Source organism: Ranitomeya imitator, chromosome 4 (assembly GCF_032444005.1).
Source record: "Ranitomeya imitator isolate aRanImi1 chromosome 4, aRanImi1.pri, whole genome shotgun sequence".
Taxonomy (NCBI): Eukaryota; Metazoa; Chordata; class Amphibia; order Anura; family Dendrobatidae; genus Ranitomeya; species Ranitomeya imitator.
The window spans coordinates 708411862-708426821 of NC_091285.1; the positions used below are offsets into that span (position 1 = coordinate 708411862).

A 14960-nucleotide genomic window follows, 5' to 3' on the forward strand; every position below is an offset into this window, starting at 1 on the left:
AAATAGGCGTTCTATGGCCCACTGACTGAGAGATGACGCACCCAGGAGTCAAGACTGGCACACAAGCAGAAAGGCCAATATTAATCTCCCACTGTTTTTTTTGGTTGTTTTTTTTTTTTTTTTTTCAGGGAGACTTTAGAAAAAAAAATAATAAAAAAAATATGATTTTATCAGGAAGAATTTAGAAACCAAATAAAATAAAATGATTTTTTCAGGGAGAATTTATAAAACAAATAAAACCAAAAATAGGCGTTCTATGGCCCACTGACTGAGAGATGACGCACCCAGGAGTCAAGACTGGCACACAAGCAGAAAGGCCAATATTAATCTCCCACTGTTTTTTTTTTTTTTTTTCAGGGAGACTTTAGAAATAAAAATAATAAAAAAAATATGATTTTATCAGGAAGAATTTAGAAACCAAATAAAATAAAATGATTTTTTCAGGGAGAATTTAGAAAACAAATAAAACCAAAAATATGCGTTCTATGGCCCACTGACTGAGAGAGAGAGAGAGATGGAACGCTTAGTACTGGCACACAAGCCCAAAGGGCAATATTAATCTCCCTTTTTTTTTCCAGGGAGAATTTCTGAAACCCAAAAAAAAAATAAAATAGGCTTTCTATGGCCCACTATTTGTGAGAGAGATGGGACGCTCAGGACTGGCACAGATGGCACGCTCAGGACTGGCACAGAAGCCCAGAGGCCAATATTAATCTCCCTTTTTTTCTGGGAGAATTTATAAAACCAAAAAAATATTTAAATAGGCTTTCTATGGCCCACTATTTGTGAGAGAGATGGCACGCTCAGGACTGGCACAGATGGCACGCTCACAACTGGCACACAAGCCCAGAGGCCAATATTAATCTCCCTTTTTTCAGGGAGAATTTCTAAAACCCAAAAAAAAAATAAAATAGGCTTTCTATGGCCCACTATTTGTGAGAGAGATGGGACGCTCAGGACTGGCACAGATGGCACGCTCAGGACTGGCACAGAAGCCCAGAGGCCAATATTAATCTCCCTTTTTTTCTGGGAGAATTTATAAAACCAAAAAAATATTTAAATAGGCTTTCTATGGCCCACTATTTGTGAGAGAGATGGCACGCTCAGGACTGGCACAGATGGCACGCTCACAACTGGCACACAAGCCCAGAGGCCAATATTAATCTCCCTTTTTTCAGGGAAAATTGATAAAACAAAAAAAAAAATTAAATAGGCTTTCTATGGCCCACTATTTGTGAGAGAGATGGCACGCTCAGGGCTGGCTGGCACAGATGGCACGCTCAGGACTGGCACACAAGCCCAGAGGCCAATATTAATCTCCCTTTTTTTCTGGGAGAATTTATAAAACCAAAAAAATATTTAAATAGGCTTTCTATGGCCCACTATTTGTGAGAGAGATGGCACGCTCAGGACTGGCACAGATGGCACGCTCACAACTGGCACACAAGCCCAGAGGCCAATATTAATCTCCCTTTTTTCAGGGAAAATTGATAAAACAAAAAAAAAAATTAAATAGGCTTTCTATGGCCCACTATTTGTGAGAGAGATGGCACGCTCAGGGCTGGCTGGCACAGATGGCACGCTCAGGACTGGCACACAAGCCCAGAGGCCAATATTAATCTCCCTTTTTTTCTGGGAGAATTTATAAAACCAAAAAAATATTTAAATAGGCTTTCTATGGCCCACTATTTGTGAGAGAGATGGCACGCTCAGGACTGGCACAGATGGCACGCTCACAACTGGCACACAAGCCCAGAGGCCAATATTAATCTCCCTTTTTTCAGGGAAAATTTATAAAACAAAAAAAAAAATTAAATAGGCTTTCTATGGCCCACTATTTGTGAGAGAGATGGCACGCTCAGGGCTGGCACAGATGGCACGCTCAGGACTGGCACACAAGCCCAGAGGCCAATATTAATCTCCCTTTTTTTCAGGGAGAATTTATAAAACCAAAAAAAAAAATAAATAGGCTTTCTATGGCCCACTATTTGTGAGAGAGATGGCACACTCAGGACTGGCACACAAGCCCAAAGGCCAATATTAATCTCCCACTGTATTTTTATCAGGGAGAATTTATACACCCCACAAAAAAAAATACAGAAAAATGAAAAGGCTTTCTATGGCCCACTATGTGAGAGAGATGGCACACACAGGGATGGCACTCTAGCAGAAATGCCAAATTGCCAATCTTAATCTCCCACCAAAAAAAAAAAAAAAAAAAAAACAGGGAATGTCCTACAATTACTATCTCCCTGCCTGCAGTAATCTCAGCCAGGTATGGCAGGCAGCTACTATCTCCCTGCCTGCAGTAATCTCAGCCAGGTATGGCAGGCAGCAATAAGGAGTGGACTGATGCACAAATGAAATAAAAAGTGTGGACAAACAAAAAAGATAGCTGTGCAGAAAGGAAGGAACAAGAGGATTTGTGCTTTGAAAAAAGCAGTTGGTTTGCACAGCGGCGTACACACAGCAATGCAGCTATCAGGGAGCCTTCTAGGGCAGCCCAATGAGCTACAGCGCTGAGGGGAAAAAAAAAAAAAAAAAAACTTCCACTGTCCCTGCACACCGAGGGTGGTGTTGGACAGTGCAAATCGCTGCAGCACAAGCGGTTTTGTGGTTAATGGACCCTGCCTAACGCTATCCCTGCTTCTGACAAAGCGGCAGCAACCTCTCCCTAAGCTCAGATCAGCAGCAGTAAGATGGCGGTCGGCGGGAACGCCTCTTTATAGCCCCTGTGACGTCGCAGACAGCAAGCCAATCACTGCAATGCCCTTCTCTAAGATGGTGGGGACCAGGACCTATGTCATCACGCTGCCCACACTCTGCGTTTACCTTCATTGGCTGAGAAATGGCGCTTTTCGCGTCATTGAAACGCGACTTTGGCGCGAAAGTCGCGTACCGCATGGCCGACCCCGCACAGGGGTCGGATCGGGTTTCATGAAACCCCGACTTAGCCAAAAGTCGGCGACTTTTGAAAATGTTCGACCCGTTTCGCTCAACCCTAGTGTTCAGCACAAGCCACGCTGGCACAACTGACCAAAAGCTGCCACCAGTGCAGGCTTCGGCCTACACATTGCTCCTCTCCTCCTCCTGCTGACCCTGGGCTCTAACACCGCCAGTTTTTGCCCGGACATGCGAGCTGCACAGAGAAAAACACCAGTCAATGTGTCAGTGGGGTTCAGCAACGCCAGCTGTTCCCCTGCTGTGTAGCTTGCAACGTGACCTGCAAACGCCACGCAGGCACATGAACTGAAATTGAAGGGAGCCTGCCCCCCACCCCCAGGTGTTTCTATGTAAAACAGCCACCTTGTACAGCAGTACTGCTGCATTTGTACAAGGTGGCTGACTTTTTCTCCTTGCCCACGTGGAACTCAACACGTACAAAATGTGTCTCATTGAGACCATTCCACTGTCCCTGAGGTGTGACTTTCCTTTCTAATGATACGCAGCACCACCCTTGTTAGCGCTGCCCGTCTTTTGACATCATTGGTTAGCTGGCTGCGCCTGTGCGTCTGCCCTACTCGAAACAACGCCGCTCGGTGTCTTATTTTTTTGGACAGCGAGGGTGTGATTGATGGGCATGTGCAGTGCATATGTTTGCCTGTGTTTACTCATCTCCTTCCGCCTTCTTCAGACTGGGTGTCCTCATGGCCGCGGCAGGCGATATGGGATCAGATGAGGCCGCCCAGTCTGAAGCAGGTGTAAGGACATGTGTGAGCGTCAAACATATTTACTGAACAAGGCCACGAATCCCAGCCACGCAGTGTGATTTTTTGAAAACACACTGTGGGTCTGGGATTCATGTCCAACGCTAACCGTAACGGCCGACATTAAATGAGGTCAGAAGACAGGAAGCGCTCACAGCGCATGGCCAAGGGATCACAATAGCGCAGACTCCTGTACAGCAAATAACAACGCTCAGGAATCTGCGCACAGCAGCTAGGTGTAAATTTTGACACCTGTTCTGCATCTCCTTAAAAAGACAAGTCACGCCTCCACTACTGTTTGACAGTATAATGGGCTAAATAGTGTACGTGTTTTATTCAGCGTGTGCAAGGAGCAAAATTAAATAGAGCAACCTTTGACTTGTGCATCATTAATGCTGTTCAAGGTGTGGCTCTTGTACCTTGCAACACCTGAGGGGGGGGTTAAAGGTAACCTTTGAAATTGGTTCAACTAGGCTTCGGCCTACACTCTGCTCCTCTCCTCCTCCTGCTGACCCCGGGCTCAAACACCGCCAGTTTCTGCCCGGACATGCTAGCTGCACAAAAAAAAACACCAGCCAATGTGTTAGTGGGGTTCAGCACCGCCAGCTGTTCCCCTGCTGTGTAGTCGGCATCGTGTCCAGCACAAGCCACGCTGGCACAACTGACCAAAAGCTGCCACCAGTGCAGGCTTCGGCCTACACTTTGCTCCTCTCCTCCTCCTGCTGACCCTGGGCTCAAACAACGCCAGTTTCTGCCCGGACATGCTAGCTGCACAGAGAAAAACACCAGCCAATGTGTTAGTGGGGTTCAGCACCGCCAGCTGTTCCCCTGCTGTGTAGCTGGCAACGTGTCCTGCAAACGCCACGCAGGCACATGAACTGAAATTGAAGGGAGCCTTCCCCCCACCCCCCCAGGTGTTTCTATGTATAACAGCCACCTTGTACAGCAGTACTGCTGCATTTGTACAAGGTGGCTGACTTTTTCTCCTTGCACACGTGGAACTCAACAAGTACAAAATGTGTCTCATTACAGACCATTACAATGTCCCTGAGGTGTGACTTTCCTTTTTAATGACACGCAGCACCCCCATTGTTAGCGCTGCCCGTCTCCTGACATCATTGGTTGGCTGGCTGTGCCTGTGCGTCCCCCCTGCCCGACACAACGCCCCCCGTTGTCTCATATGTTTTGACTGCGAGGGTGTGATTGATGGGCACAAGCAGTGCATATGTTCCCCTGTCTTCACTCCCCTCCTTCCGCCTTCTTCTGACTGTGCGGCCTCATGGCCGCGGCATGCGATAAGGGATCAGCTGAGGCCGCCCAGTCTGAAGCAGGTGTAAGGACATGTGTGAGCGGCGAACATATTTACTGCACAAGGCCACGAATCCCAGCACCGCAGTGTGACTTTAGGAAAAGCCACTGTGGGTCTGGGATTTATGGCCATCGTTAACCGCACCGGCCAACATGAAATGAGGTCATGAGACGGCCTGCACTAACAGGGTATTGCCAAGGGATAACACAAGAGCGCAGTTTCCTGTACTGCAAATAACAACGGTAAGGAATCTGCGCCCAGCACCTAGGTGTAAATTTGTACACCTGTGCTGCGTCTCCTTAAAAAGACTAGTAGTCACGCCTCCACTACTGTTTGACAGTATAATGGGCTAAATAGTGTACGTGTTTAATTCAGCGTGTGCAAGGAGCAAAATTAAATAGAGCAACCTTTGACTTGTGCATCATTAATGCTGTTCAAGGTGTGGCTCTTGTACCTTGCAACACCTGAGGGGGGGGTTAAAGGTAACCTTTTAAATTGGTTCAACTAGGCTTTGGCCTACACTCTGCTCCTCTCCTCCTCCTGCTGACCCTGGGCTCAAACACCGCTAGTTTTTGCCCGGAACTGCTAGCTGCACAGAGAAAAACACCAGTCAATGTGTTAGTGGGGTTCAGCAACGCCAGCTGTTCCCCTGCTGTGTAGTCGGCAACGTGTCCAGCACAAGCCACGCTGGCACAACAGAACAAAAGCTGCCACCAGTGCAGGCTTCGGCCTACACTTTGCTCCTCTCCTCCTCCTGCTGACCCTGGGCTCAAACAACGCCTGTTTCTGCCCGGACATGCTAGCTGCACAGAGAAAAACACCAGCCAATGTGTTAGTGGGGTTCAGCACCGCCAGCTGTTCCCCTGCTGTGTAATCGGCAACGTGTCCAGCACAAGCCACGCTGGCACAACCGACCAAAAGCTGCCACCAGTGCAGGCTTCGGCCTACACTTTGCTCCTCTCCTCCTCCTGCTGACCCTGGGCTCAAACAACGCCAGTTTCTGCCCGGACATGCTAGCTGCACAGAGAAAAACACCAGCCAATGTGTTAGTGGGGTTCAGCACCGCCAGCTGTTCCCCTGCTGTGTAGCTGGCAACGTGTCCTGCAAACGCCACGCAGGCACATGAACTGAAATTGAAGGGAGCCTGCCCCCCACCCCCAGGTGTTTCTATGTATAACAGCCACCTTGTACAGCAGTACTGCTGCATTTGTACAAGGTGGCTGACTTTTTGTCCTTGCCCACGTGGAACTCAAAACGTACAAAATGTGTCTCATTGAGACCATTCCACTGTCCCTGAGGTGTGACTTTCCTTTCTAATGATACGCAGCACCCCCCTTGGTAGCGCTTCCCGTCTTCTGACATCATTGGTTGGCTTGTTGCGCCTGTGCGTCCGCCCTGCCTGAAACAATGCTCCTCGTTGTCTTATTTTGACTGTGAGGGTGTGATTGATGGGCACGAGCAGTGCATATCTTCACCTGTCTTAACTCATCTTCTTCTGCCTTCTTCAGACTGTGCAGCCTCATGGCCGCGGCATGCGAGAAGGGATCAGCAGAGGCCGCCCAGTCTGAAGCAGGTGTAAGGACGTGTGTGAGCGGCCAAAATATTTACTGCTCAAGGCCACGAATCACAGCACCGCAGTGTGACTTTATGAAAAGGCACTGTGGGTCTGGGATTTATGGCCATCATTAACCGCACCGGCCAACATGAAATGAGGTCATAAGACGGGCAGCTCTAACAGGGCATTGCCAAGGGATAACACAAGAGCGCAGACTCCTGTACAGCAAATAACAACGCTCAGGAAGCTGCGCCAAGCACCAAGGCGTTATTTGGGACACCTGTGCTGCGTCTCCTTAAAAAGCCAAGTCACGCATCCACTACAGTTTGACTGTAGAATGGGCTAAATTGTATACGTCTTTCATTCAGCGTGTGCAAGTAGACAAATTAATAGAGCAACCTTTCACTTGTGCAGCATTAATACTGCACAAGGTGTGTCTCTTGTACTTTGTAACACCTGAGGGGGGGTTAAAGGTTTCCTTTGAAATTGGTTCAAATAGGCTTCGGCCTACACTCTGCTCCTCTCCTCCTCCTCCTGCTTCAACACGGGCTCTAACATCGCTAGTTTTTGACCGCAAGTGCTAGCTGCACAGAGAAAAACACACGCCATTGTGTTAGTGGGGTTCAGCAACGCCAGCTGTTCCCCCACTGTGTAGCCGGCAAAGTGTCCTGCAAACGCAACGCAGACACAAAGCTGCCTCCAGTGCAGGCTTCGGCCTACACTCTGCTCCCCCTGCTTACCCTTAGCTCCAACACCGCTAGTTGGGGCTCTAGGAAGACAATCTTTAATAGGCAACGCATCTGGGTTCCAGCACCGCCAGCTGGTTCTCGGCAGTGTTCTTGTCACAGGTACTCCCTCGTGCCAAGCCTGGTTTCAGCACCGTCAGCTGTTTCCGGGTTGTGTCAAGCTCACTGAGACGCCTATGCTTGCCCCGTCGTGGTGCGGTCGGGTTAGCCAACTCCAGGGTGCCTCCAGTTTAGGAGCTTCCTATGTGGGCTGCGTGAACTGGTAGTCAAGGCTGGTTCTGTAGTGCCAGTAGGCCCAGCTCCCCCTGTAGGACTGTTGGGGTTCGGTAACTGCGGCTGCCTCGCGGCCTAGCTGTTCTCTCCTCTCCTGTGGGCCTTGGGGTCCACCACCTGGTTCCAGCACCGTCAGCTGGTTCCGGGCCGAGCCTTTGGCTTAGGTGCCTCCTCCTGGGTATCCGAGTTCCGCCAACGTCAGGTGGTCCTTGGTAGTGCTTTTAAGCGCGGGCACCTACAGCTTAGTAACCGGGTTCCAGCACCGTCAGCTGGTCCTCGGTCGTGCCATTGGCTCTTGCACACTGGGGCAACGCATCTGGGTTCCAGCACCGCCAGCTGGTTCTCGGCAGTGTTTTTGTCATAGGTACTCCCTCGTGCCAAACCTGGTTTCAGCACCGTCAGCTGTTTCCGGGGTGTGTCAAACTCGCTGAGACGCCTATGTTTGCCCCGTCGTGTTGCAGTCGGGTTAGCCAACTCCAGGGTGCCTCCAGTTTAGGAGCTTCCTATGTGGGCTGCGTGAACTGGTAGTCAAGGCTGGTTCTGTAGTGCCAGTAGGCCCAGCTCCCCCTGTAAGACTGTTGGGGTTCGGTAACTGGGGCTGCCTCGCGGCCTAGCTGTTCTCTCCTCTCCTGTGGGCCTTCGGGTCCACCACCTGGTTCCAGCACCGTCAGCTGGTTCTCGGCAGTGTCTTTTGCTCTTGTACCTTCTGCTCCCCATCCTGGTTCCAGTACCGTCAGCTGGTTCCGGGCAGAGCCTTTGGCTTAGGTGCCTCCTTCTGGGTATCCAAGTTCCACCAACGTCAGGTGGTCCTTGGTAGTGCTTTCAGGCACGGGTACCTCCTGCTTAGTAACCTGGTTCCAGCACCGTCAGCTGGTTCTCGGCAGTGTCTTTTGCTCTTGTACCTTCTGCTCCCCATCCTGGTTCCAGTAACGTCAGCTGGTTCCGGGCAGAGCCTTTGGCTTAGGTGCCTCCTTCTGGGTATCCGAGTTCCGCCAACGCCAGGCGGTCCTTGGTAGTGCTTTTTAGCACGGGTACCTCCTGCTTAGTAACCGGGTTCCAGTAACGTCAGCTGGTCCTCGGTAGTTCCATAGGCTCTTGAACCTTCGGGTAGCCATCCGAGTTCCAGTTCCATCAGCTGGTTCTTGGCATTTTCTCAGCCTTCTTGTACCTTCTGCTACATTTCCAAGTTTAAGACCCTAAAGTCGACGACCCGGAAGACCACCCCGATGACGACGACCCGGAAGACCACCCCGATGACGACGACCCGGAAGACCACCCCGATGACGACGGCGGAGACGACGACGGCGGAGACGACGACGGCTGAGACGACGACGGCGGAGATGACGACACTGGAGACGACGACCCTGGAGACGACGACATGGAAGACCGAGAAGCAGAAGAACAAGAGGCTGCAGAACAAAGAGCAGAAGAACATTAAGCATAAGACTTAATATCAGAGCAAAAGATATTATCTAAATTATATGCAGAAGAAGACTAAGAAGACTAAGCAGTGTATGGGGGTGAGTCCGTTCCTCCTCGTGGTGCCCCTGGATAAAGCCTGATGCTGCAGGCCAAACTGAACGCGGACAAATGTAACTTTTGTGACTGGCAGAACGGAAGGTGTAATCTTCCAACTTTTATAGATAACAACTACGGGAATGCCTGTCACAAATGAGAATATGATGAAGAAGTAGAATAGGAAGAATAATAACAGTGGAATAAAAAGAATATGTAGAATAGGAAGAATAATAATAGTTGAATAAAATGAATATGAAGAATGTAATAAAAAAAAAAAATAGGTAGAAGATGAAGAAGAAGATGAATAAGGTGAAGAAGAAGTTGATGTCAAAGATGCTGATGATGATGAAGATGAAAGTGTGGGAAAAGTAAAAAAAAAAAAGAAAAAAAGAAGGGGAAGGGCGTGGAATAGTGAAACATCAATATCTGACAAAATAAAAAAAAATTTACATACTCAATCTCTTTTTCACTCCGAACGTCTTTAAAAAAAAAAAAAACATGCTATTCTATTTGATTGGGCTAAACCTCATTGCCTTTAATGTCTCCGCCACCTCCCACAATACATCCTACATTATTCTTAGTTGTTTTCCTTGATGTAGAATGAACCTACAAGGAAAGAAAGGGTTTATTTTAATTCCGATATTTTGGTCCCATTGACTTGCATTGGGATCGAGTATCGGTATCGGCGATATCCGATATTTTTTGAATATCGGCCGATCCCAACCGATACCGATACTTTCCGATATCGGACGGTATCGCTCAACACTAGTGATGGGGCAACGTAGTCTCATCAGGGTCTGATTCTTGATCAGCACCCTGCGAGGGCAATGTTGTGGTCTGAGTCAAAGGACCAGCATAGTAGTCTGGCTGTGGCTGTGCATCAGTGCACTCCATGTCAGATTCAACTTGTAATGGGCATGGACTGTTAACTGCTTCACTTTCTAAGCCAGGGACGGTATGTGTAAAGAGCTCCATGGAGTAACCCGTTGTGTCGCCTGCTGCATTCTTCTCTGTTGTTGTTTTTGCTGAAGAGGACAAGGAAGCGACTTGTCCCTGACCGTGAACATCCACTAACGACGCGCTGCTTTTACTTTTACCAGTTTCACGAGAGGAGGCAAAAGAGCTAGAGGCTGAGTCAGCAAGATAAGCCAAAACTTGCTCTTGCTGCTCCGGCTTTAAAAGCGGTTTTCCTACTCCCAGAAAAGGGAGCGTTCGAGGCCTTGTGTAGCCAGACGACGAACCTGGCTCCACAGCTCCAGACTTAGGTGCAATATTTTTTTTCCCACGACCACCTGATGCTCCACCACTACCACTACCCTCATTACCAGCTGACAATGAACGCCCCCGGCCACGACCTCTTCCACCAGACTTCCTCATTGTTTTAAAAACGTTACCAAACTAACGGTATTTGTTGCTGTCACACAACTTACACGGTGAGCTATAACTTCAGTATGATTTAGCTACCCCTTTACAGGTGGGTGAGACCACAACGAAAATCAGGCACAATGTTACACACTCTGTTGTTGGTGGCAACAAATGAGAGAGATGCCACACACGCAGGACTGTCACTGAAGCGCAAATGTAAATATTATTCTCCCACTGATTTTTTTTTTTTTTTTTTTAAAAGGGAGACTTTAGAAAAAAAATATAATAAAAAAAAATGATTTTTTAAGGAAGAATTTATAAACCAAATAAAATGAAATGATTGTTTCAGGGAGAATTTAGAAAACAAATAAAAAAAAATAGGCTTTCTATGGCCCACAGAGTGAGAGAGGACGCACACAGGAGTCAGGAGTGGCACACAAGCCCAGAGGCCAATATTTATCTCCCACTGATTGATTTAGTGATTTTTTCAGGTAGATTTTGGAACCCAAATCAAGCAAAAAAATTAATAGGCTTTCTTTGGCCCACAATTGGAGAGAGAGAGATGGCACACCCAGGAGTCAAGACTGGCACACAAGCAGAAAGGGCAATATTAATCTCCCACTGATTTGATTTTTTTTTTTTTCAGGGAGACTTTAGAAAAAAAAAATACAAAAAAATGAATTTTTCAGGAAGAATTTAGAAACCAAATAAAATAAAATGATTGTTTCAGGGAGAATTTAGAAAACAAATAAAAAAAAAATAGGCTTTGTAGGGCCCACTGAGTGAGAGAGGACGCACACAGGAGTCAGGAGTGGCACACAAGCCCAGAGGCCAATATTTTTCTCCCACTGATTGATTTAGTGATTTTTTCAGGTAGATTTTGGAACCCAAATCAAGCAAAAAAATTAATAGGCTTTCTATGGCCCACAATTGGAGAGAGAGAGATGGCACACCCAGGAGTCAAGACTGGCACACAAGCAGAAAGGGCAATATTAATCTCCCACTGATTTGATTTTTTTTTTTTTTTCAGGGAGACTTTAGAAAAAAAAAATACAAAAAAATGAATTTTTCAGGAAGAATTTAGAAACCAAATAAAATAAAATGATTGTTTCAGGGAGAATTTAGAAAACAAATAAAAAAAAAATAGGCTTTGTAGGGCCCACTGAGTGAGAGAGGACGCACACAGGAGTCAGGAGTGGCACACAAGCCCAGAGGCCAATATTTTTCTCCCACTGATTGATTTAGTGATTTTTTCAGGTAGATTTTGGAACCCAAATCAAGCAAAAAAATTAATAGGCTTTCTATGGCCCACAATTGGAGAGAGAGAGATGGCACACCCAGGAGTCAAGACTGGCACACAAGCAGAAAGGGCAATATTAATCTCCCACTGATTTGATTTTTTTTTTTTTTTCAGGTTGACTTTAGAAAAAAAAAATACCAAAAAAATGAATTTTTCAGGAAGAATTTAGAAACCAAATAAAATAAAATGATTGTTTCAGGGAGAATTTAGAAAACAAATAAAAAAAAAATAGGCTTTGTAGGGCCCACTGAATGAGAGAGGACGCACACAGGAGTCAGGAGTGGCACACAAGCCCAGAGGCCAATATTTATCTCCCACTGATTGATTTAGTGATTTTTTCAGGTAGATTTTGGAACCCAAATCAAGCAAAAAAATTAATAGGCTTTTGTATGGCCCACAATTGGAGAGAGAAAGATGGCACACCCAGGAGTCAAGACTGGCACACAAGCAGAAAGGGCAATATTAATCTCCCACTGATTTGATTTTTTTTTTTTTTTCAGGGAGACTTTAGAAAAAAAAAATACAAAAAAATGAATTTTTCAGGAAGAATTTAGAAACCAAATAAAATAAAATGATTGTTTCAGGGAGAATTTAGAAAACAAATAAAAAAAAAATAGGCTTTGTAGGGCCCACTGAGTGAGAGAGGATGCACACAGGAGTCAGGAGTGGCACACAAGCCCAGAGGCCAATATTTTTCTCCCACTGATTGATTTAGTGATTTTTTCAGGTAGATTTTGGAACCCAAATCAAGCAAAAAAATTAATAGGCTTTCTATGGCCCACAATTGGAGAGAGAGAGATGGCACACCCAGGAGTCAAGACTGGCACACAAGCAGAAAGGGCAATATTAATCTCCCACTGATTTGATTTTTTTTTTTTTCAGGGAGACTTTAGAAAAAAAATAAATAAAAAAAAAATGATTTTTTCAGGAATAATTTAGAAACCAAATAAAATAAAATGATTTTTTCAGGGAGAATTTAGAAAACAAATAAAACAAAAAATAGGCTTTCTAGGGCCCACTGAGTGAGAGAGGACACACACAGGAGTCAGGAGTGGCACACAAGCCCAGAGGCCAATATTTATCTCCCACTGATTGATTTATTGATTTTTTCAGGTAGAATTTAGAACCCAAATCAACCAAAAAAATAAATAGGCTTTCTATGGCCCACTATTTGTGAGAGAGATGGCACGCTCAGGACTGGCACACAAGCCCAGAGGCCAATATTAATCTCCCACTTTTTTTTTTTTTCCAGGGAAAATTTATAAACCCAATAAAAAAAATAATAAATAGGCTTTCTATGGCCCACTATCTGAGAGAGAGAGATGGCACGCTTAGGACTGGCACACAAGCCCAAAGGCCAATATTAATCTCCCACTGATTGATTTATTGATTTTTTCAGGTAGAATTTAGAACCCAAATCAAGCAAAAAAATTAATAGGCTTTCTATGGCCCACTGAGTGAGAGATGGCACACACAGGAGTCAGGAGTGGCACACAAGCCCTGAGGCCAATATTTTTCTCCCACTGATTGATGTTGTGATTTTTTCAGGTAGATTTTGGAACCCAAATCAAGCAAAAAAATAAATAGGCTTTCTATGGCCCACTGAGTGAGAGATGGCACACACAGGAGTAAGGAGTGGCACACAAGCCCTGAGGCCAATATTTTTCTCCCACTGATTGATGTAGTGATTTTTTCAGGTAGATTTTAGAACCCAAATCAAGCAAAAAAATAAATAGGCTTTCTATGGCCCACTGAGTGAGAGATGACACAGACAGGGATGGCACTCTAGCAGAAATGCCAATCTTAATCTCCCACAAAAAAAAAAAAATAAATAAAAAAAAGGAACTGTCCTTCAATTACTATCTCCCTGCAGTAATCTCAGCCAGGTATGGCAGGCAGCAATAAGGAGTGGACTGATGCACAAATTAAATAAAAAGTGTGGACAAACAAAAAAGATAGCTGTGCAGAAAGGAAGGAACAAGAGGATTTGTGCTTTGAAAAAAGCAGTTGGTTTGCACAGCGGCGTACACACAGCAATGCAGCTATCAGGGAGCCTTCTAGGGCAGCCCAATGAGCTACAGCGCTGAGGGGAAAAAAAAATGTAGCTTCCACTGTCCCTGCACACCGAAGGTGGTGTTGGGCAGTGGAAATCGCTACAGCACAAGCGGTTTGGTGGTTAATGGACCCTGCCTAACGCTATCCCTGCTTCTGACGAAGCGGCAGCAACCTCTCCCTAGGCTCAGATCAGCAGCAGTAACATGGCGGTCGGCGGGAACGCCCCTTTATAGCCCCTGTGACGCCGCAGACAGCAAGCCAATCACTGCAATGCCCTTCTCTAAGATGGTGGGGACCAGGACCTATGTCATCACGCTGCCCACACTCTGCGTTTACCTTCATTGGCTGAGAAATGGCGCTTTTCGCGTCATTGAAACGCGACTTTGGCGCGAAAGTCGCGTACCGCATGGCCGACCCCGCACAGGGGTCGGATCGGGTTTCATGAAACCCGACTTTGTCAAAAGTCGGCGACTTTTGAAAATGTTCGACCCGTTTCGCTCAACCCTAGTCATAATCATTGTAGTGTCTTATACTTATATTGTTGTTACAGTCTTACGGATTCCTTCCAGTACCGGAAGACAGAAAGCCTTCTCCACCTGTAGCTCCCACCTCACTGTGGTCTCCTTATTCTACGGGACTCTGTTTAGCATTTATGTTGTCCCATCAAAGGGTCTCACACTCACCGTGAGTAAGATCCTCTCACTGCTATATACTGTGTTTACTCCTTTGATTAACCCCATTATATACAGTCTGAGAAATGAGGACATTAAAAAAGCCATACAAGGAACAGTTCATAAGCTTGTCATCTAGAAAATCATTCACAATATGCTATACAGATAAATCATTTCCAGTAATTAATCCAAAGTGCTTGAATACATTTTCCCTTTATTGAGTCTGGTACACATAGTGAGGCTGAACTAGCCCCCCATTATGTTACATATAGATCTTTATGTTCTAACCTCATGAAAATATAGTTTTGGTTTCATTGCTCCATAAAACATATTCTAAAATACCCGTGGCTTGTTTTGATGATTTTTGGAATATTAAAATGGTTTGCTTGTGCTATTGGGTCAGTAGATGTGATGGAGTATTGGAGTCAGTCATGGAGAAGTTCAGCATTTAGTATGCACCT

General features: G+C 46.1%; 1 protein-coding gene across 1 annotated transcript in view; it reads left to right on the top strand.

Moving 5' to 3' along the window:
• Positions 1–14638, top strand: part of LOC138674851 (olfactory receptor 1500-like) — a 53082-nt gene extending 38444 nt beyond the window's left edge. The window contains exon 5 of the mRNA XM_069762669.1: positions 14337–14638. Coding sequence (XP_069618770.1) covers positions 14337–14638 — 302 coding nt within the window. The remainder of the gene's footprint in view (positions 1–14336) is intronic.
• The last annotated feature ends 322 nt before the right edge of the window (positions 14639–14960 follow it).